This window comes from Acinonyx jubatus, chromosome A2, assembly GCF_027475565.1.
Source record: "Acinonyx jubatus isolate Ajub_Pintada_27869175 chromosome A2, VMU_Ajub_asm_v1.0, whole genome shotgun sequence".
In the NCBI taxonomy this organism is placed as follows: domain Eukaryota; kingdom Metazoa; phylum Chordata; class Mammalia; order Carnivora; family Felidae; genus Acinonyx; species Acinonyx jubatus.
This window is the reverse complement of record NC_069383.1, coordinates 1,537,898-1,563,202: the sequence shown is the minus strand read 5'-3', so window position 1 is coordinate 1,563,202 and position 25,305 is coordinate 1,537,898. Positions and strand designations below refer to the sequence as shown.

Sequence of the window (25,305 nt, the reverse complement as noted above, 5' to 3'; positions counted from 1 at the left end):
TTAAAACTCATTTCTTAGAAGCCAGTTGGAGAATTTGGGTTTCATTTTCCATATTGAATTAAAGTCCCTCAAGAAACTTAAGATGGGATACGTACTAGGATTGTGTTAATAATCTGTTAAGTTTCTTGAATTTACCATTGGAGTAAAATTTAAAACTTAAATACCTGATTTTCCTGAAACTGGCATTGAGTTAGCTTGGAAATCGTTTCATAACAAGACTTCTGCTGGGACCTCCGAGTTCTAAGGGTCATGACGAGCGTGTGAAAACGTACATTTCTTTGTGACCCCCGAGTCTCGCCGGCCTGGGTTAGAAGCCCAGGGGTCTGTGACCTCACAGGCTCCTGGGTGATTGGGGTGCAGCTGACCCCAAACGACCACGTGGCTGGCTGGCTTGTCTTTGTCGTGAGACATCCCTTTACCATCGCGGGAGGGGCTTTGCCGGGTCACGGCCTGGGCGGTCATTTCTCTGGCCCCGAGGCTGGCGTGGTGCCTCGTTGTCTCTAACTCTGTGGGGACTGTTCTCATTATGAATTCTTGTCACACTGACACCAGTAGTAAGTAGTACTGACAGTAGTCTAAGTATTGCTCTTAAAACTCATTTCAGGTGAGGGGCCTGGGTGGCTCAGTTGGTTGAGCGCCTTTCAATTTCGGCTCAGGTCATGACCTCATAGTTCATGGGATCGAGCCCCAAGTCAGGCTCTGCGCTGGCGGCATGAAGCTGGCTTGGGATTCTCTCTCTGTCTCCCTTTCTGCCCTTCCCCCGTGGATGTTCTCCCTCTCGCTCTCCTCAAAATGAATAAACTTAAAAAAATACTTTAGCATGCTCTACCGACTGAGCCAGCCAGGTGCTCCTTCCCTACCTTTTCTGTTAAGAAAACAACAACAATAAACCTTCCACCAAAGCCATAAAAAAAAAATATTAAAAAACCAACCTCATTTTAGGCAGGAAAGCATTCAGTAGAAACTTCTGTAGCAGAGAAACCTTGATCCAAGGAGGAGTGGTTGCTGCAGCCCGGGGTGGGAGCCTCGTCCAGAGGGCGTGTCCAGAGGGGAGGGGTCACCCGTGGCCCCAGCGATGCTCGTGTGGCAGCCAGCTCTCCAAGTTCTGAACCAGTGTCTTTTCCATTACAGTAAATTATGGACTTTTTATTTGCACATAAGTCTTTGTGATTGACCTGTTTTTAGAGGAATACCTGAGTCAGTGTTTACGGCCAAAAGAATGGTCAGCGGAGAATCAAGAAACGTGTCTGCTGGAGGGGACCAGAGGCACACATCTGACCCTTCTTGCCAGCCACAGTTTCTGTCATTAAAATGAAGATGATTCATTCCTTTTGCTTACCTTATGGGGGTCAAGGAGAAAAAAGCAGCTCATGTTGAATAATCGCCCTCCTCTCCTTTAGGGAACGCGTGTCAGCATCTTACGTGTGCTGGCGCATACGTGCGTGACCGGTGGTGGCGATTAAGGGCGGGGACTGCTGACAGGCTAACAGCTGGAAGCTGGTGTCTCACCCTTCCAGGTTCAGGAAATACCTTCTCCACCTTGTAGCCCTGAACTCGACCTGTCCCGTGTCCCCCAAAACAGCATCTGCCCGTCACTGTCATCTGTTCTTTGGGGAGCTCTGCAAGGGAACCAAAAGATACAATCCACTTTTATTAGTACAACAAAACGTGACGTTAAACTTTCTTCCTGCTGTACGTCAGCACGATTTTACTGTGTGAATGGCCCAGGACTAGGTTTGGGGGGCGGGGGGTCCCTGGGGAGGAGGAGGACTGGCCGGTTCAAAGGGCGCCCCCACGCCTCTTGTATCCTAACATAAAGAGCCTTTCTTTGTCATCTGGCTTTGGCCACGAGGTAGGGTGCTTGTACTCTGTCCCTTGTGGCACGTCCTCACTGCGTTTTTATTTTGGACAGACCCCTTACATCCATCACTTCACCGAGCTGCTGTCCAGTGCTGTGGGTACACACAGCAGGACGGCTCGCCCAGGCTGTGTTTCTTCTGCGGGACAGCAGAGTTCACGCTGCACATCTGGGTCCCTGTTCTCACGGCCCTGCTGGTGGCGGTGCTGTCCCCTGAAGTGGGCCCCGTGGACACCCTAACGCTCCAGGCCGCTCAGGCCAGCTCACCGGAGCCCCACTAGGAATAACAGTACATTTGCCTGGCCTTACCTTCTGCTTCGGGCTCTCACGTAACTTGGCAGCGGTGGGCAACCGGTTGGTAACTTGTGGCTCCTTATTCCTGGTCACAGTTCACCTGATTCACACCTGTGGTTTTGTGGAAATAAGTGTTCGAGTATAAACGTACGTGGATGAAGATGAGCCGGTGATCACGCACGACACCTGCCTGTTCAGGGTTGGCGGGACACGCTGAGGGGACCGTGGGGCTCGATAGACGCGGGGGTGCTTACACGTGACCCTCCGTTCCCTGGATGGTCAGCAGGACAAGGGGCCACATTTGACCAAGAGAGGACGGGACAGGTTCCAGGTGGCGGAAGTAAATGTATAGCTCTCAGCTCCTGACCCGTGACAGAGACTCTGGGGCGCCCCGCAGACGGCCTTACTTGAGATCAGCCCTCCTGGTACAAGCAGGGGCGCTAACGAGAGCTGGTGAGGGAACTTGCGGAGTGGAAACAAGGCCCAGCACAGAAGAGGGGAACCTTTATTCCTGAAGGTTCTGGTCAGGGTTCCATACTCGGCCGTTTTGAATGTTCCCAAATGTAAGTCACTGGGTAAATTTTTCATGAGACCAACTTGATACTTTGTTAAATCCGTTAAGTAGAGAGGGGAGAAAGGGGACAGTTTTCAGCATAGAAATAAAGTCTGTGTCTTTAACAGTGGCGTTACTTACTATGACCTCTCTCTGGGGACCGCTGGCTCGCTCGGTGACTGGATTCGTCCAGTTGATCACGGTGGCAGGAACATTAGTAAGGAGTGGTGGGTTGTGTCCTGCTTTTTAATTTGAGTTATTTACGAACCCATGTTGTTAGAAGGACTTGCCTTCCCTTGAAGTAGTTCAGTTGCTAATGGGAATGTTATTTTCCCTGATTATGCTTGTCTGACGGCCCGTCTTAACTCATTCCCAAATGAAAACTGACCTTAAAGTCATTGTGGTTCTTTTTGCTCCCATTTCAAGGTCGATGGTGCCACTGCTCCAGGTGATATCTCGGGGCTCCCCTATGTCTTTGGAAGACTCCAATCGAATCATCCCTCTCTTCTACCTGTTCAGCTCTTTGTTCAGTCACTCGCTAATTTCCATACATGACAGTGAGTTCTTTGGGGACCCCATAGAAGGTAAGAGTTTTGAGGAATCTGGGTTTTTTTGGCTTCACTGCCTGTCTGTTTTCATAGATGATAGAAAAGTTTTAAACCTCTTAAGCCTCTCACTGTGTTGAGAAATGAGAAAAAACAAGTATGATAGAATATTGAACTGTGTTTCTCAGTTGTAGGTCAGAGACAATCGTCAATGATGCCTTTTACCCTAGAAGAGCTGATAATGTTGTCTCGCTGCCTTCGAGATGCGTGCCTAGGGATCATCAAGTTGGCTTATCCAGAAACCAAGCCAGAAGTTCGAGAAGAGTATATTACAGCATTTCAAAGTATTGGGGTTACGACTAATTCTGAAATGCAACAGTGTATACAAATGGAACAGAAGCGATGGATTCAGTTATTTAAGGTATAGAATATGCGGGTGTGTGTGTGTGTGTGTGTGTGTGTGTGTGTGTGTGTTTAGGAGGTCACACAATGTACAAACATGTCCTGACTTGATTCATTTCATAAAAACGGAAGGACAGGTTTGCATCCGGCATCGTTCTTAATTTGCAAAACTTTTTTAAATGAAGAAAATGCATTTTAATTTTGCTTTTGCCTTCTTTTAAAACCTTGTGTTTACATTGTTACATGCATCATTTCTAAGTTGCTCTAAGTACTTTTAGTGACCGGATGAAGTATAAATAAAATTTTAAAATATTTTCATTTTCATTTTTCACCAAAAGATCTCTTACAGATTTTTTTTTTTAATCTCTTGAGAAATTGATTAAGAAAAGTGGGATAAGGGGCACCTGGGTGGCTCAGTCGGTTAAGCCTCTGACTTCGGCTCTGATCATGATCTCATGGTTCGTGAGTTCAAGCCCCACGTCGGGCTCTGTGCTGACACTTCAGAGCCTGGAGCCTGCTTCAGATTCTGAGTCTCCTCTCTCTGCCCCCTCCCCTGCTCACACTCTCTCTCTCTCTCAAAAATTAAAAACAACAACAACAACAAAAAACATTTAAAAAAAAGGTGTGATAAAGTCTTTAGTGTAATGTAAGTTGCATGTAAATTGTTTTAGGCTATCTTCATTTTCACCCATGCCCAAAGAGAAGTTACGGGTTGCGGTGGCTGGAATGCTGGCAGGAAATCCCCACCAGTGCGAGTATCACTGAGGGTAGAAAAAAAGAAAAGATAGAGGGTGCTTGACTTGCCATGAAATTTCTGCAGCAAACACATCCAGTCAGCTAAAATCGCTCATTAAGGGAGTGGGAGCAGAAGAAGTGCATTTTCCAAATTGAATGCTGGATTTACAGTCCATTTGATACCCGCGACCCCTCGCGCACTAATGTGCGGCTCAAATCATCAGCTGTCCCTCCAGGTCTTTTATCACTGCTTTTGTCAAGCTATCTATTTAATTGAAAGAAGTTAATTGAATGAAAATGATCAACTAAGCTTGTATTAATATTGCTAATGGAACTTTCTTCTTGGCCATGTTTGGAGAAAGATGTCAAGCTAGACTTTCAGAAAGGCCCATTAACGCTCGCACTTAACCTGATGGGCTAATTAAGGACTGCTTATTCATCCGACGAGTGCACGATAGTCTCTATCCAGCCCATTGTGCCGGATTTTACAACACATTTCACTTAGGAGCATGAGCATCAGTAGCAGTGAGAGTAACTGATAATGTTTTGATTGCACTGAACACAGTACTAATGCATCATTGAATTTATAATTTGTGCAGATTGATGTAATATATGTTTGCACAATTTATTTTAATTACCTATCTCTGCATTCCCAAGTAAACTCTAAAGGTCACATGTTGAACCCTTAATATATCCATTCTTAAGGAGTGACAGTTTTGCAACTTTTCTAAGTTAAAAGTAAGCTGTCTAACCCATTTAAAACTTAAAATTCTTATGTAAACTTTTCCTGGATAGGTGTATTACGGTGGCATATGTGTTTTTCTTTAAGTATTTAATTAAAGTCTGGGATCTTTGTTAATAAAGCTTTCCATTATGTAGGATATCAGGTTTGTGTGCACGGTCAGATAATCTCATTATTTTATAACACCTATTGAGAACCTCATAATTTTCACATGGCAGGCTTATCTTTAGGACTTAGAAATCTCAGAATTTAAGAATTCTGTGTAAGATATTTCCCCCTGGCCTTGTTTTGCTTTAGCAGTAAATGAAAATTCTGTAGTGAATTTTTTCTTCTGCCTTAAAATGACTCATTACCACTTGATTAAGGATTGAAGTTTTTAGGAATTAGGGTGAAGGTTCACTTTTGTGGTCCGGGATTGTTTTAGGTTTGAAATCGAGTGGTTACAAAGACCTGGGTTTAGAACAGAATTGTTTGAAAGACAGTTTTTTGAACAGGATTCCTGTTCTTTGGGGAAAAGAAACCTTCTTCATGCTCTCTGCTGTTAAGCCGAGCCCCCCAAATGATGAAAAATCGGGGCATAGTTTTTGAGTAGAAAAGGGTTTTTTCCGTGCAAGAAAAAATTATCTTGAACATGAGATCAAAAGAATTACCTACCTCCCGGTGGATACCGTGTCCCAGACGGTAGTCTCAGAGCTGTACATACATTAATTCTGCCAGGAAGATGCCATTATTGTCCCCATTTTACAGATGAGGCCGCATGGCCGCCGGTGAATAGAACCGGCATCCGAACCCGGCCGCTACTCTGCATCCCCCTCGGAAGACTACGAAAATGGAATGCTAGCACCCCCTAGGTATTTTAGGGCCAAATTTGAATTGAAGAATTCAAGGTAGAAGCAACCAGAAAGGTAAAAGCATTTTGCCCACGAGTTCCTGCTTCCGCCCATGGTGGCGGAATTGCAAATGAGGAGGCCTGACCCTCCGGCCAGCAGCCATTTTCATTTTCCAGTCTCACGATGGGCCTCTCAGACTGATTCCTGTGAGAGGCCCTGCTGGCTGGTCCACAGAGCATGGAACCTGGAGTGGGTAGATCACCTTTCCTCGTCACTCTAAGAATTGAGGTCAGTTGCTAGGCCCCGCGTTGACACTGCTAGAACAGTTTACGCATTTATCAAATTCATAAACTCCCCTTGAGGCGTAATTTACAGGTCCAATTACTTGAGCCCTACCAGGAGGTAGGAAGTCCTGTGTGATGCGGCTTCTGGGGGAGCTGTCGCCTACATAGGAGTCCCCTACCCGGAAGGTGGGGGCCTGGGGAGCAGGGAAGAGACTTCCGGAGCCTCTCTCGTCTGCACACCTCTGCGTGGAGAGACGGAGGTCTGTATTGCGAGTGATGTTCACTTTCTCGGTGGCTGGTTTTATTTTTCAGGCTCAAAAAGAATCGTTCAAGAAGTGAACATTAAAACAACAGCAGTGCCCTAACGCGGCCCTAGCGTGCCGCCGTGAACTGTCACTGTTAGGCACGCGACGCGCCTTTGTTCTTGCAGGGTAGTGTCACTTCCTTTCCGGTCTTTGAAGGTTTTCGTTTAGTTCCTGACTACTGAATAAAATGGGTACTTTCAGAAGTAATTTTGTAGTGTTTTAGACATCCTGGAGAACCCGGTTGTCTTTAAAGATACACCAGTTTTCGCAGGTCGTAACTAAAGGCTTTATAAAAGCTTGGCTAACCTGACATCAGTCCACAGCGGATGCTTCGTGACCTCGGGGTTGGGGCTCCGCTACCACCAGTTATCTGAACACCATTATGGGAAGTAATAGAACATGAAAAACAATTGTGTGTATTTCTGAAGGTTTACTTACATAATTTTTTTAGTTATTGAGCGTGTATTTAAGGTGTAGATCTAGCATGGGCAGACATGATATGGTGGACGAGAGCGAAACATACCAAATAAATACAGTGCTGTTCTATTTATAGCTGTTGTGAAGCCTGCTGAGAGTGTCAGTGGGGCTGGGCACACCTGGTTATTCCAGTACGTGCGTGTTTGTGTTCTGTTTTACTTCCTATTTCTTAACACGCTAGTAGTCAAGGATCTCCCGGGGAACAGTTAAAAACAATTGACTGGCTTTACCTCAAAGAATTGAATGAAAATCACTGTTGCTGGTACCTCTGCCCAGGCATTCATCAGCAGAAGATTTTGGGGCACTTGGGCGGCTCAGTTGGTTAAGCATCAGACTTACGCTTTCAGCTCAGTCGTGATCTCACAGTTTGTGAGTTCAAGCCCTGACAGCTCACTGACAACAAGGAGCCTGCTTGGGATTCTCTCTCCCCCTCTCTTTCTCTCTGCCCTCCTTACTCCCAAAATAAATAAACTTTAACAAAAAACAAAACAAAAAAAAAACCCAGGAGATTTCAATATGCAGCCAGGGTTAAGAACCATAGGCCTCACTGTGTAAAGAAATCACTTGGGGCAGATATATATAACCTTTGATCTCATATAGCAAAAGTGGGCTTACTGTGATGTAGGTCCTGTGTATTTATTTTTATTATTTTGTTTAATGTTTATTTACTTTTGAGAGAGAGAGAGCGAGAGACAGAGTGTGAGTGGGGGAGGGGCAGAGCGAGAGGGAGACACAGAATCCAAAGCAGGCTCCAGGCTCCGAGCTGTCAGCACAGAACCTGACGCGGGGCTTGAACCCATGAACCCATGACCTGAGCCGAAGTCGGACACTTAACTGAGCCACCCAGGCGCCCCGAATGTTTATTTATTCTTGAGAGAGAGAGAGAGCGAGAGTGTGAGTGACCATGAGTGGGGGAGGGGCAGAGAGAGAGGGAGACACAGAATCCGAAGCAGCTCCAGGCTCCGAGCCGTCAGCCCAGAGCCCGACGCGGGGCTCGAACCCACGGACCGTGAGATCATGACCTGAGCCAAAGTCGAACACTTAACCGACTGAGCCACCCAGGCGCCCCTCTGATTGTTTTTAAGTTTATCTATTTTAGAGAGAGGGCGCACAGGATTGCACCAGAGGGGGAGGAGCAGAGAGAGAGAGAATCCTGAGCAGGCTCCACACCGTCAGTGCAAAGCCTGACATGGGCTCTATCCCCCAACTGTGAGATCGTGACCTGAGCCAAAATCAAGAGTCAGACGATCAACCCATTGAGACACTGGGCGCCCCAACGAATTTTAGATTTAAGCAGGAACTAAATTTTAGATTTAAGTCAGGGTGCCTGGGCGGCTCGGTTGGTTGAGCGTCCAGCTCTTGAGGTCAGTCGGCTCAGGTCATGATCCTGCTGTTGTGAGATTGAGTCCCTCACTGGGCATGGAACCTGCTTAAGAGCCCCTCTCCCTCGCCCTGTGTCCTTTCCCCCGTCACGCGCGTGTACCTGCACACTCTTTCTCTAAAAACTAAAACAAATCTAAAATTCCTTCTGTTTTGGTACAGGCTTCTTTAGTGTGCATGTCTGTACCAGAAAACTTAATAAAATCAACCGAGGGCAAAAGTGCCCTCTGATCTCAGCAGTGGCTGTTAATCCAGCTCGGAATTGGTGCCCCGTTCTCCTTACCTTTCACAGTCTTCAGTCGCTCTATGTAGCTCTTTAATGGCCACCTCCGCATTCCTTTCCGATACTAAATATTTGTACAGCAGTTGCGTTTGTGGCCCTGAAAATGCATGCAGGGAGCAGGAATGTGATCGGGGGTGATTAGGCATCACAAATGGACCCCGTTAAAGTTTTGTGGTTTCTTAAAATTTGCATTTTTCTGTGAAACTTAGAAGAGACTAGTTTAAATGGAGGAAGTGTTTTTAGTCGAATTTAAAATATGGGATTCGACATTTCTAAACAAGGATTTTGGGAATTGGTTCCGGGCTAGTATTACCAGATTTAGCAAATAAAAATGTGTCACCCAGTTAAATTTTAATGTCATGGCTTGTTTTAGATAAAAATAGGTCCTGTGCAGTATTTTGGATATACTTACATTTTTTAAAAAAGCAATATTTGGAGCATATTTATTCTAAAAAATTATTTGCTATTTACCTGAAATTAAAATTTAACAGGTGTCTTTATTTTTTCGGCCAAATCCTCTCCAAGATTCCTCTTCGAGGTTGGCCTGCCGTCAGCTCTGACCCGTAAGACCTGCTTTTTCACAGTGACTCCTTCTTGACATCTCGCCCTTTACAAGCCTCCTCAGGCCCCCATCACTTTGTGCCTCCCGCTTTCTCCTCCCTCCCTCTCTCTCCCTTTCCTTGTTTCTGAAAGAGGATCGATTATACCAGGACATGTATAAGTAATAAGCGATTACTGGGGTGCCTGGGGGGCTCCAACGGTTGAGCGTCCGACTTCGGCTCAGGTCACGATCTCGCGGTTCGTGAGAGTCAGGCCTTGCGTGGGGCTCTGCACTGGTGGTGTGGAGCCTGCTTGGGAGTCTCTCTCTCCCTCTCTCTCTCTCTCTCTCTCTCTCTGCCCCTTCCCCACTTGCACTCTCTTTCTCAAAATAAATAAATAAACTTTAAAAAGAAGTAATATGTGATTGCTTCTTTTTTTATACTTAGGATGTGAAAATAAGACAGTGGCTGCCTGTATTGAAACTTTTTAGTGTTTAATTTCACAGTAATTTAAAAGAAGAAAGTAACTTATGGCATTAATTGCCTCATACATAGCTTCATGTCTGTGACCTGCAGAAAACAAATGTCCTCATGACCAGAGGTTGAAAGATGACTACCAGGAGGCAGATAGAAGGTTTTATTCTAGAGTGAGGCAGCCCTGGCCCTGCCCCTCACGGGCCCGGGAGCAAGTCTCTCACTCTCAGGAAAGCTACGTTTCCTCAGCTGTGCAACGGGGAAGGTCAGTACAAGAGGATGCCACCTTTCAGTGGGGTGCCACACGTGAGCCATAAGTAAATGGGCGCAGTTAAAGAAATACATGAAACGTGTGTCAGAAAGCATGTCTTCTGCTAACAGTCGTGGTGTATCGTGTAAATTTTGGCCCAGTATCTGTTCAGTCTGAATTTACGTGAAATACTAATATAGCTGGTTATGAAAATGGAAAGGTATAAGCTGTGATATTTTTAAAAAATTTTGTTTGTTTATTTATTTATTTTGAGAGAGAGACGGAGCAGAGGGGAGGCAGAGACAGAGACAGAGTCCCAAACAGGCTCCACGCTGTCAGCACGGAGCCCGATGCGGGGCTTGAACCCATGAGCATGAGATCACGACCTGAGCGGAAATCAACAGTCGGACCCTTAACCGACTGAGCCCCCTAGGCGCCCCAAGATGTGATAAACTTCAAAGAAAAAGATGGTGCTTCTGTCTGTGCTCTCGGAAGAGGGCACGTGCTTGTGTCGTGCTCTGCGTGCACTGACCCGTCGGTTGTCCCGGAGAAGACCACACGTGTAGCGTAACTCATCGCCATCTGGTCTTTTCGTGCTCATAGAGCGTTGCATGTGCCTGACTTAAGCCCTGAGCAAGCATAAGAGAGTCAGGAGTGGGGGGTGACCGACGACACGTTAAGGCTGACTCACCTAAGCTAATTACTGCTGATTCAGAAAGGATGTTACTATAGTGTTAGGATAGGCCTTCACCTGCCACAAGGGATGTGGAAGAACAAACCGGGAAGAAATTCCGCCAGTCAGAAGGCTGTATTCTAGGTCTTGAGACATTTATGCTGATGTGGTTTTGTCTGTGCGGCCGAACTGCTCAACTACTAACTGTTGGCTCCATCCGTGGGCATCTCATCCAAGCCGTGTGTCCACATTATAGCCGTCTGAGGTGTCAGCCGAGGGCCCTTTCTCACCTGCTTTTGTTGGACACACGGAGTTTCTGGTATCCCTGGATGCCAGGGTTTGCACGTCATGAAAGAAGCATTTGTATTTCTATGGTATATACGTGCTGGGTTGTAAATTTTAAATTAAAGAAAAAATTTTTTTAATGTTTGTTTCTTTTTGAGAGAGAGACAGACGCGCACACACGGAGCATGAGCAGGGGACGCTGGGGGGGTGGGGCAGAAAAGAGAGGGAGGGAGACACAATCCCAAGCAGGCTAAGAACGGTCAGCGTAGAGCCCAACGCGGGGCTCGAACCCACTAACCGTGAGATCGTGAGCTGACCCGAAGTCGGATGCCTGACTGACTGAGCCATGCAGGCGCCCCTGAATTGTAAAATTTTAAAGAGAAATCTCTATTAACAGTTGAAATTATGCAGTCTTATTTGTCTTGTGGGTATATTTGGAAATTTATCATGTTATCCTAATTTTTTTCCTTACCCGAATTATATTTTATCCTAATTCCTTATCCAAATTGTATTTTACTTAATTAGAGGCCATGTGGACAGAGGCCTGGCTGACTTTTTCGGAAAACGTCATCATAGCCTTACTTTCACTACATAGTAGTTGTATGATCAAATCCTGGTTGTAAATTGGATTTACAATTTTATGTTGGTTTTATCTTGGCTTATTGCAAAGTCCATTTGTATTTAATAAAGAATGTCAGGTCTTATTTTTTATTTTTTATTCCCGCCGTCGGGTCTTTTTTAAATAGGCAGTGCCATTAGCTCTCTTACTCATATAGTCTAAAATTTATAATTAATTATTGATCCCAAGTCAGTCATTGAATGCCTACTAGGTTTGCGGGTCCTCAGCTGGCTTTTCTTCAGAGGCAGCTTCCTACGTAGCCAGAGAGGGACCAAAGCTCACTGCAGAAGCGGTACTGAAATGCAAAGTGTCAGCATGGGGGGCTTTATGAGAGGAGTGGGGCCCAGTGTGTGTAGAATCATGGTGAGAAGCAGGCCTGACTCCAGAGACGTGTATAAGGGAAAGACAGGAATTGTTGGTCTTTTTTGGCAGATGCCAGAGGTCCATGTAGGACTCTCCCCCACCCCCCCCACCCCCCGCCCGTGCACTTGACAGAGCGTCTTTTAAGAAAAAATAAATGCTATTACTGTAGGAAAAAGTTTTACAAAATTGCCGTACTTGGAGATTTCTTACATTATAGCTCAAATGAGCTAATACATTTTCCAAATTTGTGTTTCAAAACTCATTTGCTACCTCCTTTGTAGACAGCCTTTAACATGTTCCTGTTAATTTTTCTCTCTTCACTGGCACTTAACTAACCACTTTGTACTTGACTCATTCTTGAGGCGCCTGGGCGGCTCCGTCAGTTAAGCGTCCGACTCTTGATTTCGGCTCAGGTCATGATCCCACGGTTCATGGGATCGAACCCCACTCGGCCTCTACACTGACCGCGTGGAGGCTGCTTGGGATCATCTCTCTCCCCCTCTCTCTGCCCCTCCCCTACTCTCTCTCTCTCTCTTTCTCTAAAAAATAAACATTTTTAAAAAATTGTATTATTTATCTTAAAAAAACACAGACTCATTCTTGGGGTCACAGGATAAGGTACTCTCCTGTGGCCTGACTGGTGGTGGCCGAGGGGAGGCCCGGACGGCCCAGCCCATGCACTCACAGGCATACAGGGGGGCTGCCGTGTTGTTGCCTCTCTTGTGCGGTGGTCGTTACTGGGCTTGCTCACGTGACTCGGCCCTGCTCTCCCTCTGCAGGTTATCACCAGCCTTGTGAAGATGCTGAAGTCCAGAGACACCAGAAGAAATTTCTGTCCTCCAAGCCACTGGCTGTCAGAACAGGAAGATATTAAAGCAGATAAGGTTTATGGAAAGATCTTTTTAAATAGTTTTCTTTAAACATTGTCTCAGCTTTTGTCTTTCGAGGGAGGATAAAGCCTTTTAAATTGGTTCATTTGGTTCATTTATTACTTAGTATGTAACAAAATATTAATAGTAAACTTTTTTATTATTAACGCTTAGGTCACAAGATAGAATATATAGCAGTACCATCGACTTAAACATGCATCCTGAGTTTGTTATTAATCCTGATTTTCTCCTTTAACCACAAATTATATTGAAGCCTAGTGGTTCTTTGTTGGGGTTGCAAAAGATGTTGCTTTTATTGAAAGGTATTATAATTATTGACGCATATTTGGTACTTAGAGGAAATGGAGCATGTCCTTGATTTTCTAAAGGAACAGACAAATTTGAATGTTACTAAAATTACTAAAACCTAGGTCTAAAGTAGATTCAGTAGTATAATATATTTTCAGAAATTTAAGTAACATTAACAGACGTCTATGAACCGTTTTCGTTCTTGTTTGTCAGTGAAAGGCATGATTGTATTCATTTCAAAATCTCGGGGTGGAGGGTACAGAAGAAACAGGACTGTAGAAGCATTAAAGGAAAGAAAACAGCAGGCGCCTGGGTGGCTCAGTCAGTCAAGCATCCGACTCGCTCTCAGCTCAGGTCTTGATCTTAGGGTCATGAGTTCAGGCCCCACTCGGGGCGTAGAGCCTACTTAAAAAGAAGGAGAAGGAGAAAACAGAGGTGCTTTATAACAGTTTCAGAAGCATTACTGTGTCTGCATGAATCTTGGAGCGTGTGGCGCCTAGCTGTGCGCACTGGTTAGGCTGCGAAACCACGGCCAACGCTGTAGCAGATGGACATCTCCAAGGCCCGGGATGGGGCCTCCGAACAACATTTACCACCAAAAGGAAACCGCCTTTGGAACGATGGAGTGTCTTGTCACTGGAGAATATGGGAACCACAGGAGGCCCCGGCCCTTCGGAACAGGTGTAATGGACTAAACGTCGAATATGCTTAAATCTGTGAGTTACGGGTGCCTGGCCGGCTCAGTCGGAAAAGCATGGGACTCTTGATCTCAGGGTTGTGGTTCCAAACCCCACGTTGGGTGTAGAGATTACTCAAATAAATAAAACTTTTTCAAAAGTGTTCTAAACGTTAGAAAATGAAGAACGTGATTGGCCATCTTATAAGCAGAGGAACCACCTTATTATTTTGAGGACGGGTTCGGAAAAAAGTAATCATGCACTGAGTCTGCCTTTCCCTTACGAACTTCATGTATCTCAGGCTGAGTAGTGGTGATGTGAGACCCTTCTCGGTGTAGGGGTGGCTCATGATGCACGAAGAAGCCGCTTTTGACCTGGAGTCCCACAGTCTGCAGCTCTGATGAGTCAACGGTCTAGGCGGTGCCCTCGGGGTGCAGGCCACAAGGGGACCTGCTGATACCGGGCTGGAGACCCCAGCAGATGAGGGTCCAGTGCCGGACGCCCCTCGCTGTGCCGCTGCTACCCCAGGAGACTCAGCTGTGGAAAAAACGTCAGCTGCGCCACACCGTGCCTGGTAGCGCAGCTGGTCCCTCTCTTGGCCTCATCGCTTTGTAACAACGGGTACCCAGACCTGCGGTCACCGGACACGTGCCTTGAGGAAAGGACACTCTGCCCATGAAGCGTCCTGGCCAGAAACCGAACCTGGATGTGAGGAGCCCTCCTGATGCCGCTGCACATGTGTGTGGGAACCGGGCCAGAAGCCCGTGTTAGCCCCGAGGGGCCTCAGCTGGCAGCACAGCCCGGACGGGGGGGGGGGGGGGTGCTGGGGGGCCTGCCACCCAGCTGCTCTGACCCGGCCCGCTCAGGGCCGGGGGAGCGCACAGAGCGGCGAGGCTTCCAGAGTGCACATGACCCCAGCCTCGCTAGATACTCAGATTCTGTAATTATGAGATGCTGAATATTTAGTAGTAAGAAATTCATTCTTTAAGCGTGATACGTTTTCGTTTAGAAAGTGATCACATGACCGTTTACCATATGCACCTGTTACACGGCATTAACCAGAAGCAGCAGAGAGTTCCCTGGGATGTGTTAGAAGCAGTTACACTGTCAAAGCGTGAAAGGGTAGCCAGCAGGGGAGAGGGGGGGGAACGAGGACATGGAAAGGACATGAGATCAAAGAGCAGGACCCGGCTGAGACTCAGTACGTGTAAGGCACGATTAGTTCACATGTGACAAGTTAAAGTTCGCGCCACAGCGCAAGGATGTACTAAGCAAGCGTTGCCGGCTCCGCAGGTCACCCAGCTCTACGTTCCGGCTTCCAGACACGTGTGGAGGTACCGGCGGATGGGGAGGATCGGCCCCCTGCAGTCGAGCCTGGACGGTGAGTTCTCTGTGGCCTTGCAGGCCTCCTTTCCGTTCAGGGTTATGGACTTCCATTCCATACCGGGAAGTTCACTCTTTTCAGTGTACTGTTCTGTGATTTTTGGTAAACATAGGCCACCATGATCAATCATAGAGAAAAGGCTCATCGTTCCGGAAATTACCTCGTGTTCCTTTGTACTTAGCCCTCGCCCCGGCTCCTTGCCCCAGCCCCTGCCCCTGGGAACCACTGATTTGTTTCTGTCCTGGTAGCTTTGCCTTTTCCAGAACGTCTTTAAATGGAACCATGTAGTGTGTAGCCTTGTGCGTCTGGGAGGGAAGGGTCCAAGCAGACCTCAAGGACATGGTGGGTTTTGCTCTCCACCACCGCAATCAAGTGTATGTCGCAGAACAAGTCAAATGAATTTTTTTGGTTTTCCAGCGTATGTAAAGGTTAAGAGTGCCGTCGCATTACGTCTAAAGAAACGACAAATGTACCTTCATTAGAAGAAACTTTTAGGGGCGCCTGGGTGGCTCGGTCAGTTGAGCATCTCACTCTTGGTTTTGGCTCAGGTCATGATCCACGCCTGCCTCGGGCTCCATGCTGAGTGTGCAGCCTGCTTGGGATTCTCTCCCTGCCCTCCCTCACTTGCACTCTCACGCTCTCTATCATGTTAAAAAAAATACACTTTTTGGAAATGATGCTATCATCTGAGTCGTTTCAGTGACTGAGAATCACGGATCACAGATGACCGTAACAAATGTAATTATGAAAAAGTTAGAAATGTTGCAAGAATTACCGAAATGTGACACGAGGACACGAAGTGTGCAAGTGCTGCTGGAAATGGTGCCCACGGAGGCGCTGGGCACGGGGTCAGCACCCACCTTCTGTTCGTAGCACACAGTGTCTGCCAGGTGCCGCAGGGTGGGGTGTGTCCATGCCCGTAACTCCACAAAGCCTTTAAAATGTGTTGCAGTGGGTTTGGAGTCCCCACCGCTGTCTGTCTCTGAGGAAAGACAACTCGCCATCCTGACAGAATTGCCCTTTGTGGTTCCATTTGAGGAGCGAGTCAAGGTAAGCAGTTTGGTGTCTTTATAGACCGCGTGTGTGTCACAGTCACTTAGCACCATTTCAGTGTTGAACTAACACCAGCCAGAAAGTCTCCAAAGATGTGTGGTGCCCAGCTGATTCTGTACTTCTTATTTTCCTCATTAGGTGATAATAGCTGAGCGCGATTTATAAAAGCATAGTCCAGGGGCGCCTAGGTGGCTCAGTCAGTTATTAGCGTCTGACTCTTCATTTCGGCTCGGGTCATGATCTCATGGTGGGGTCGAGCCCCCGAGTCAGGGCGGAGCCTGCGTGGGATTCTTTCTGCCCCGCCCCCACTCACGTGCATCCCTGCGCTTTCTCTCTCAAAATAAACTTTTTCTTTTCTTTTCTTTTTTTTTTTTTTTTTAGAAAGCATAGTCCAACCAAGTACCTCTTTATATAGACTTGAAAGATTTTCTCCTTAGTTGTACCTAGAGTTCAGAGGCCTGTCACACCATCGTCGTCTTATGGGAGGATGAGGTCCTTTGTCTACTGAATTTTGTATTGGTTTTGAAAATGCATATTTTTTGAAAAGATACGCTTCTGTACATTATGTTGAAGTTATTTATCACAAATACTAGTTTATAAAAGAGACTTGGATAGTTAACTTCTTGCCTGGTCATTTTTGACTAATGTACAAAACTTTGTATTTATCTGTTTTGAGATTTTAAAATGTTTTGTTTGTATTCATCAACTTAGCAAATTTCTAAAAACTACCAGGCTTTTTTTTTTTAAGTTTACTTAGTTAGAAAGAGAGTGAGCTGGGGAGGGGCAGAGAGAGAGAGAATCCTAAGCAGGCTCCACACTGACAGCATGGAGCCCAGTGTGGGGCTCGAACTCATGAATTGTGAGATCATGACCTGAGCTGAATTCCAGAGTTGGACGCTTAACGGACCGAGCTATCCAGGCGCCCCTACCAGGCTCTATTCTTAAGTAGTGGATTCAAGAGGGTAATTTTAGTCCTGCCCACTCTTTATAGGATGAGCAAAAGATTGAATTTCTTTTAAAGCTGTTGGTGTTTCTTTATTAAGACACACACACACACACACACACACACACACACACACACACACACAGAGGCACAAATGCAACATGATATTACATAGTTCCTGAGCTCCCTCTACTGGATTTTTAGCATCAAAAAAAAAATCAGTTGAGTTTTATTGTTAGGGAGATATTCCTACTAGTGATACACAGCTTTACAAAGAAAGATATTCGTTCTTTTTCTGGTACCTGGGTTTTTCTAAAGGGTTTGTAAAAGAAAATACTGACAGTACTACAGCATGGGACTTTAAAAATTTGTTGTAAGATGGGGAAGAGGAGCAAGGTTACAAATACACAAATATGGCATGTCTACTGAAAGTCCATATTCGATACCTTGGCTTTTAAAATTTGTTTCTGAATTCACGGAGATAGAAGACTGAAGATTTATGTAGCAGTTTTTTGTTGCTTATGTTTATAACAAAGTCTCATTTCAGATGACCTGACAGCTTCCTCTGTTTGTTAGATCTTTCAAAGGTTGATTTATGCAGATAAGCAAGAGGTGCAAGGAGACGGTCCGTTTCTGGATGGAATTAATGTCACTATAAGAAGAAATTATATTTATGAAGATGCTTATGACAAACTTTCCCCAGAAAATGGTATGTATAATTCTGTCTGTGTGTATGCGTGCGGCAGGGGGAGTCTGAGGGATTCTTTTAGAAAAAGGTCCTCACTAAAACCTTGGTGTCCGTCGTCTTGTTCTGTAATGAGTTTTAACAGTGAAATGTAGTATGCCGGGTCTGTAGATGTGTATTATCAAATAACATTCCTAAGACTGACAGATAATTATTGCAACAGGAGACTTTTTCAAATAGTGATTTCTGTTTTTAAGGCAAAAAAAAACCCTCCACTCTACCTGCAGATGTCTGTTTCTAAAATTTAGTTGACGACCTAGAATTCTGAAAATGTTGGTGGGCGCCATTTACGTTCTGTATTATGTGTGTGTTATAAACTCTAAGCCTTGTTTAACGTGCCAGAATAAACTCGGTGCAGTGCAGATTTCTTTATAAAAGGACGTGGGCTTCAGTGTCAGTGCTAGTAGAGAAAGACTGGAGAGATTTCTCCCGTAACAGCACTTTGGATCGCGCGTAGAGGTCAGTGACACGTTTTGTCTCCTGTGAGTATCTGACACCCAGCATTAAGTGTTGTATTACTAGTTTACATGTTCATAGTTTTTCCTTCAAGAGTATGGGATCCCTGTTAACTGCATTAAATCAGGGCTAGATCGGTACAGGGAGCTTGCAGCGGAAGGTGGCAGGCAGGGTCGGGATCACGGCTGCAGGAGATGGGAGGTCGTCAGAAGTGAAGTAACAGTCGCCTCTCCGAGGGGAGCAAAACCTCGATTCAAGTGATTTTTTTCTTAAAGAGCTGATTTTGTTACGCTGTGGGAATAACGGCGGACGGCCAGCGTCAGTCACCGGTCCCTTCTCTTCCAGGTTTTGTGTGTGAGGGTTTGATGTTCACATAATGTGGTTTTCTCACCTAACCTGTGCCGTAGCCCTCTGAAGGCGGACCGCCGCTGTCCCAGCTCACTGCCAGCCAGCATGGTTCGTTTGTAAGTTTTACCTGCGAACGGGGCAAAATCCGGAACTCTGACTCAAACCCAACACACTTTTGAGAAAAACTGGACCTCCACCTGGGGGCTCCTCGGTCCCCGCGAATCGGCGGTAGTAGCTGTGGTGTGTCTGCCACTTGGCCGGGGCGCTCGCGCTGCGGCCCGGAGTCCTTGTCCTCTGTCCGGCTCAAGTCACGGGTGCTCAGTAGATGTTTGTTGAATTTGCGATTGAACCTGGGGAAAACTCGAGAGACAAAATGATAATTTGCCAGCCACTAAGACTGTGGGTGAGAGCAGAAGTGAGGCACGGTCGGTGCTGCAGGGTGTCGGGAAGGGGAGGCCTGCCCGCGTGGCCGGTCCCGCGCAGCCGCTTGGGCGCTCATTCTCGCAGGCTTGCTTCCTGCACGTGCTGCAGGTGGGGTGCCTCCAAATGTGGTCGGCGGCGACTTTAAACTAGCTTTAAAACTATTCATGTAGATGGTTTTTAAAGACATTACTGTCCAGTTAGAACAAACTGCAAATTTCCTAATAAACCCTGAAGCTTAAAGTTGTTCAAAAGCTGACCCTACTCTGCCTCCCGAGGTGTGTTCTGATACTTGCACTGAGTTCAAGGGATGTGGAAAAACCTTCCCATAATGCTTGGTCATAATGCTTTAGATCTCTGCAGATGCTCTGAGTCAGGCCTTCTTGACAGGAGTTTTCAAACCATGGCTTAAAATTGGTATCTCACCAGCGAGAGGAGTAAAATTAACTGTCATCTCTGAATGTTTCATTTACTTAGGGGAAGTTGGTGGGAAGTGCTTTGTTGATTGATCATCTATGTATAATCGGTTAATGTGATTACCCCGTGTATCTAGTCGTTAAAGCAAATCCTTCCTTCACCAATGCTCGGCATCTGTCATCTCGGAACAGGTTTCTCAAGTGTGGGCGTCAGCTGGTAGGGGGAGAGCTGGCTGCTGGGGCTCCGGCCTGGGCGGTGGGCGGTCCTGGAGAGCCCTCCCATGGCGGTGCTGCCGCCATGGGGGCGGGGGGGGGGGGGGCGCAGAGCCGTGATCGCCTTCAGTCTCAGGGTTGCTGTCACTCTGGGCATGATCGCTCTTCTGGGATGAGAGCCCCCCAGAGCTGGCTCTGGACTGAGCTGTGCTCGCTCCGAGAGCCTTTGTGTGTTCGCTGGTTTTGAGGTGTTTGTTTACTGGGCAGGATTTACTACACTGTTTTCCTGAAGGGGGAATGGTAATAGAGTAAAATCAAAGGAACATTTTACTTAGTTTTTTCCCCCCACTAAAACTTTAGCGTGTAAGTAGAGATTTTACAATTCATCCTTAGAAACAAGTAGTGTCAAGATATTTCGAAGGCTGGATTTGATTCTGAAATTATATTATGTTTTTTTTATTACTTTTTTTTTTTTACATATCACTGTTTACAGAAATGAGCTTCAGGGAACCACAGAATCTCAATTCTAGCCAAAGTAGAGAGGCGACTTCCGATGGCCCACTGAGTCTCCAAGCAATCATGACACACCCCCTGCCCACCATGAGACTGTTGAAGGGGGGCCGTGGCCAAGTGTCTCCCGCCTGTAACATTTGTACGCTTAGAGTTTTTACAGAATCTGCTGCTGACTGCTATTAGTCGGTTTGAAAAACATTATATATGACAAATGCTTATAGTTCATCCTTAAAATTGGGCGTTAAAAAGGAATCTGTAAAGGTGAAAAATACCCAACTATTTTTGTGTTGCACGTACAATTATCTGCTTAGATTTCTTTTGGCATTTTACGTAGATCTTGAGATCGAACATACTTTGTAATCCTATTGATCAAAATAGATGTTGGGGTGCCTGGGTGGCTCCATCAATTAAGTGTCCGACTTCAGCCCAGGTCATGATCTCATGGTCCGTGAGTTCAAGCCCCGCGTCGGGCTCTGTGCTGACAGCTCAGAGTCTGGACCCTGTTTCAGATTCTATGTCTCCCTCTCTCTCTTACCATCCCCTGTTCATGCTCTGTCTCTCTCTGTCTCAAAAATAAATAAATGTTAAAAAAAAAATTTTTTTTAAAAAGATGCAAATGACGTATTGTGGAATCTAACCATCCCTGAAAAGCATGTTCTGATTGCTCATGTAAGTATATTAAATTGTAAAAACAAAAGAGAGAGGGCACCCCGCTGGCTCGGTCGGTAGAGTGGGCAACTCCTGACTTCAGGGTTGTGAGTTCGAGCCTCACGTTGGCGAGATTGCTTAAAAATAAAACCTTTAAGAAAAAAAAAGAAAAATAAAGAAGAGAATATAGTTTAGTACAAGAGCCTGTGCTTTGTAGACAGTAGACAAATCTTTACATTATAACACTCCTGCCACAGTGCTAGCTGTATGTCTTTAGATAAATAATTCCTTGTCCTTGGTTTTCTTACTCCAGAGTGGAGATAATTCTTAACCCAGAAGGTTGTTAAAAGACTTGAAGTAATGTGTGTAAAATTCTAACATAAATGCTAGCTCGGGGTAAATAATCAACGATGGGTATCCCTTTATGGAGTACGAGAGCAGGCTGTAACCAGGTGGCTTAATTTGTCTCCCTTACTCTGGGGGAAATGTGAGCCTTTACCACAGAGCTCACCCAGCAGCGTTTTTCTGTCGCTGCTGGCAGGATGGGGTGGCCCTCGCCCCTGCCGGTCAGTGAAAGATAGTGTCAGTACCGCTGTCCACAGTGGTGTAGATCTCAGTCCATATAAGAAATTGTACCGGCCCCGTTTGGACCGTGTTACAGAGTATCTGCCGCCAGGCTCTGGGACTTCAGAAGTATCGACACAGCTCCCCGAAGCCACGTTCCGCTAAACCCCTTTCCGGAGTGTTTTCTGGAGGTCCTCTGTCCCTTGGCATAGGTCGGCCTCGCAGGAAGCCTGAAAGATGGTGGCGGCTCCTGAAAGCCCAGCAGCAAAGTGGCACCAGGTGCAGACCTGGGCCGAGCTGCCTGCACCTCCGAGCTCTCAACATCGCACCCACCCTGCCCGGGGCAACCGCCCCTGCCCCGCCGCACCTGCTCGCACCTGCTCCCGCTCAGGATGCAGGTGGGGAAGGGTGAAGTTGCTTTCTCAGACCCGCGCACCCTGATTAAGCCTGTCCAGTGAAGATCACCTGGTTCTGGCTTTTGGCAGAATCACTTCCATTGGCTTGTATTTGGGGCCTGTGTCCCGAGGCCTGTACCGAACTAAGGCTGTGTATCGTTGTGGGTGAGGCCAGGGTCATATCCCTGCTGACAGCACTCCTGACCTCCTGAGGACCTGTGTGGAAATTTCTCTAAGATACCAGGCTTAATTGACCAACTTTACAATTTTTTTTTATTTTAATCTTGGTGGCGCACCATAACCAAAAAGACTTGTACCCTTTTCAGCCGCTTACTGCTTTTAACAATAATGTAGATCTTGGATTCTGACTCTCCTGCCTCGTTCACCTTTTTCAGAGACTCTTTGTAATGTTAATTGCTCTGACATCTTCTTTGTCCATTTATGGTTTTCACCTTTCCTGGTAACAGTTGCTGTTCCCCTGGTATTCTCACGTGCTTAATTCCCTCCCTCCTAGTTCAAGTCTCCTAGTATTTTAGAGCATCCTGTCCTTTAGAATATGTGGGATGACTTTATTTGCTCCTGAACACTCAGTTTCCCCTCACCTCCACGTGTGATATATTAACATAAAGGAACTTTCTCTCTTTCTCCCATTGGCAATTTTGGGGGAATTACTGGTCGGTCTATTTCATCATCTGTTTTTAATCTCATTGATTTTTTTTTTTTTTTTAGTCCTGCATTAAAATATCTCTAATACTCTTGCTCCTCTTCCAAAACTTCCTGTAGCAATACTAGCATATTTAAAAATTTTTTTCTCCTCGCCCCCATCACCCCTTTGTTTTAACAGAGCCTGATTTGAAAAAGCGGATCCGCGTGCACCTGCTCAACGCACATGGCCTGGATGAAGCTGGCATCGACGGTGGTGGGATTTTCAGAGAGTTCCTCAATGAACTGCTGAAGTCGGGATTTAACCCCAATCAGGGGTTCTTTAAGACTACTAACGAGGGCCTTCTGTACCCCAGCCCAGCTGCTCACATGCTGGTGGGAGACTCCTTTGCCAGACATTACTACTTCCTGGGCAGGATGCTTGGAAAGGTACAGTGTTCTGGGACCACGGGGTGCTGGGGTGGTGTTTCCGTGTGGTTGCCGTCTATTTCATTGAAGATCTTTATTCAAAATTGCTTAAGTAATTTTGGTGATCCCTGCATCGTATTCCTTTGTATAATAACTAACGTTTCATCGTTATGCGTTACATGCACAGTAGTCACAAGCATAAAGTATTTGCACAGTATGGAGAACCTGGGGGCATGTACGATAAAATCCTGTTGGTCGAAATCTTTTCAGTGGCCGTTGGCCGTCTGGCTGTGTGCTAGAAATACCAGAAAGCTCTCTGTTGCTCTCATTGGTAGTGTCACAAGTGGTTATTTAGTTACAAGTGGTCTTTAAAGGTTCCGTAAACTTTTAGAGTGCTGCGAGGCAGACGACCATTGTTACTGGGTATGGGGTGAGTGGTACACGTGTCGTGTGCCAACTCCAGGAAAATTGGCCGTGTAAGGATGACGTGAGGGTAATGCTGTCATGAGCAGCACGTCACACACCCGCCGACCGTGCACACACACACAGTTTGCCCTTTACTGTAAGTGACAGGAAAACTTCATCTGTAGCCTGGTGGACATTTCCTGTTTATTGGTGAAACTTTGACAGGACCTGCCCCCCCCCCCCCCCCACTGGTAAAGTCAGAAGCAAAGCCAGGACACCCCCGATACCAGTGCTGTTCGTCAAGGAACCAGGTCAGTCCCTGCCTGTCGTCCCTGCGGATGGCTAGAACAGAGCACCACAGACGTGCAGCTTCTGAGGGACCCACCCACATGTGTTTCTCACGGTTCGGGAGGCTGGAAGGTCGCCATCAACAAGCTGCGGGGTCTCCTTGGGTGGGGGCCCTCGTCCCAGTTCACGTCCGTGCCTTCTCACTGTGTCCTCACACGATGGAAGGGGTGAGGGGCTCTCCAGGATCCCTTTGAGAAGGACACCAATCACATCCCTGAGGGCTCTGCCTCATGACCCCATCAGTGTCCAGAGCCAGCCTCCTAATGCCACCGCCCTGGGGACGCAAACATCCAGTGTACCAAAGGTGGGGACAGCAGGCCAGGAGACTTCATTTAAATCCAGGGTGGCTAACTGCTTCCCCGCGGGACAGATGAAGTCCAAAAAAGAGATTTGGGTTTTCTTTCTTTTTAACTGAATACTGACTTTTTAAAAAATTTTTATTTTAATGTTTATTTATTTTTGAGAGAGACACAGAGAGAGAGAGAGACAGTGTGCAGGGGAGGGGCAGAGAGAGAGGGAAACAGAGAATCCGAAACAGGCTCCAGGCTGAGCTGTCAGCACAGAGCCTGACGCAGGGCTTGAACCCACAGACTGTGAGATCGTGACCTGAGCCAAAGTCAGATTTATTAACCAAGTGAGCCACCCGGGCGCCCCACGTTGTCCATTTCTTAAATTGAGTTGTTTGTCTTCTATTATTAAGTCCTTTATATATTCTAGTTCAAGTCCTTATCCGACATGTGATTTGCAAGTATTTTCTCCTGTTCTGTGGGTTGTCTTTCACTTTCTTGATGGCTTCTAATGCATTTATTTTTCTTTTGTTGCCTGAGCTTTTGCAGTCTTGTGTCAGAAACTTGTGGTCACGTGGTTTAATCCAGGGTCGCAGAGATTTATACCTGTGTGTGTTCTAAGAATTGAGTCATTTTAGTTCTTCCATTTAAGTCTCTGCTCCATTAGGAGTTAATTTCTGTAGGTGGTGTGAGTTAGGGGTCCCAGCAGGTTCTGTCGCATGTGGACACCCCTTTGTCCTCACACCGTTTGTTAAAAAGACTTACGTGGTTCCCTTGCCCAGAGTCAGTTGACTGTGAATGTGAGGGTTTATTTCTCGACTCTCGGTTTCACTCATCTCTGTGTCTGTGCCAGCGTGGCACCGCTTTGATTACTGTGCCTTTGTCGTCAGTCTTGTGCTGTGTGTACTTACCAATGACAAACGGTAATGAAGCCCCAGGACCCAACGCAGCAGAGGGGCAGCGGAAGGAACCGGTGGGTCGTGGATCTCTCTTTGACATGCATAGTAGGAGGTCCGGTCATTACCGTTTGCTCCGATTCCACATGTGCGGTTGTAATCATACAGATTCCTTGGAAGAGGCTTACTGATGGGCTCAGCTCGACCTCACCGTTACACCAGTATGTTTCTTTAGGCTCTCCTTATCGTTTCAGAGACCAGCTTCAGACATCGGCCTGACGTTAGATTCCTTAGCATACGTGTCAAACAGATCGTTTTCTCATTTTATTTTGAGACACCCTGCCTCTCCCTGCGGCGCCACGTGCTGGCTTTGGTGTCAGCTGTCCACCAGACCAGACCCCCCCCCCTCTCTGGCTCCCTCTGGAGCACACGGCTTTCGTAACTCGTTTCATGA

General features: G+C 46.5%; 1 protein-coding gene across 4 annotated transcripts in view; it reads left to right on the top strand.

Moving 5' to 3' along the window:
• The window catches only part of UBE3C (ubiquitin protein ligase E3C), a 119,714-nt gene that overhangs the window by 56,540 nt on the left and 37,869 nt on the right, over positions 1-25,305 (top strand). For all 4 annotated transcript variants that reach the window (XM_027051261.2, XM_053217799.1, XM_053217800.1 and 1 more), the window contains 7 exons: positions 3,132-3,289; positions 3,439-3,671; positions 12,671-12,775; positions 15,040-15,127; positions 16,083-16,180; positions 17,703-17,835; positions 22,689-22,936. In XM_027051261.2, the coding sequence (XP_026907062.1) occupies positions 3,132-3,289; positions 3,439-3,671; positions 12,671-12,775; positions 15,040-15,127; positions 16,083-16,180; positions 17,703-17,835; positions 22,689-22,936 (1,063 nt within the window). The remainder of the gene's footprint in view (positions 1-3,131; positions 3,290-3,438; positions 3,672-12,670; positions 12,776-15,039; positions 15,128-16,082; positions 16,181-17,702; positions 17,836-22,688; positions 22,937-25,305) is intronic.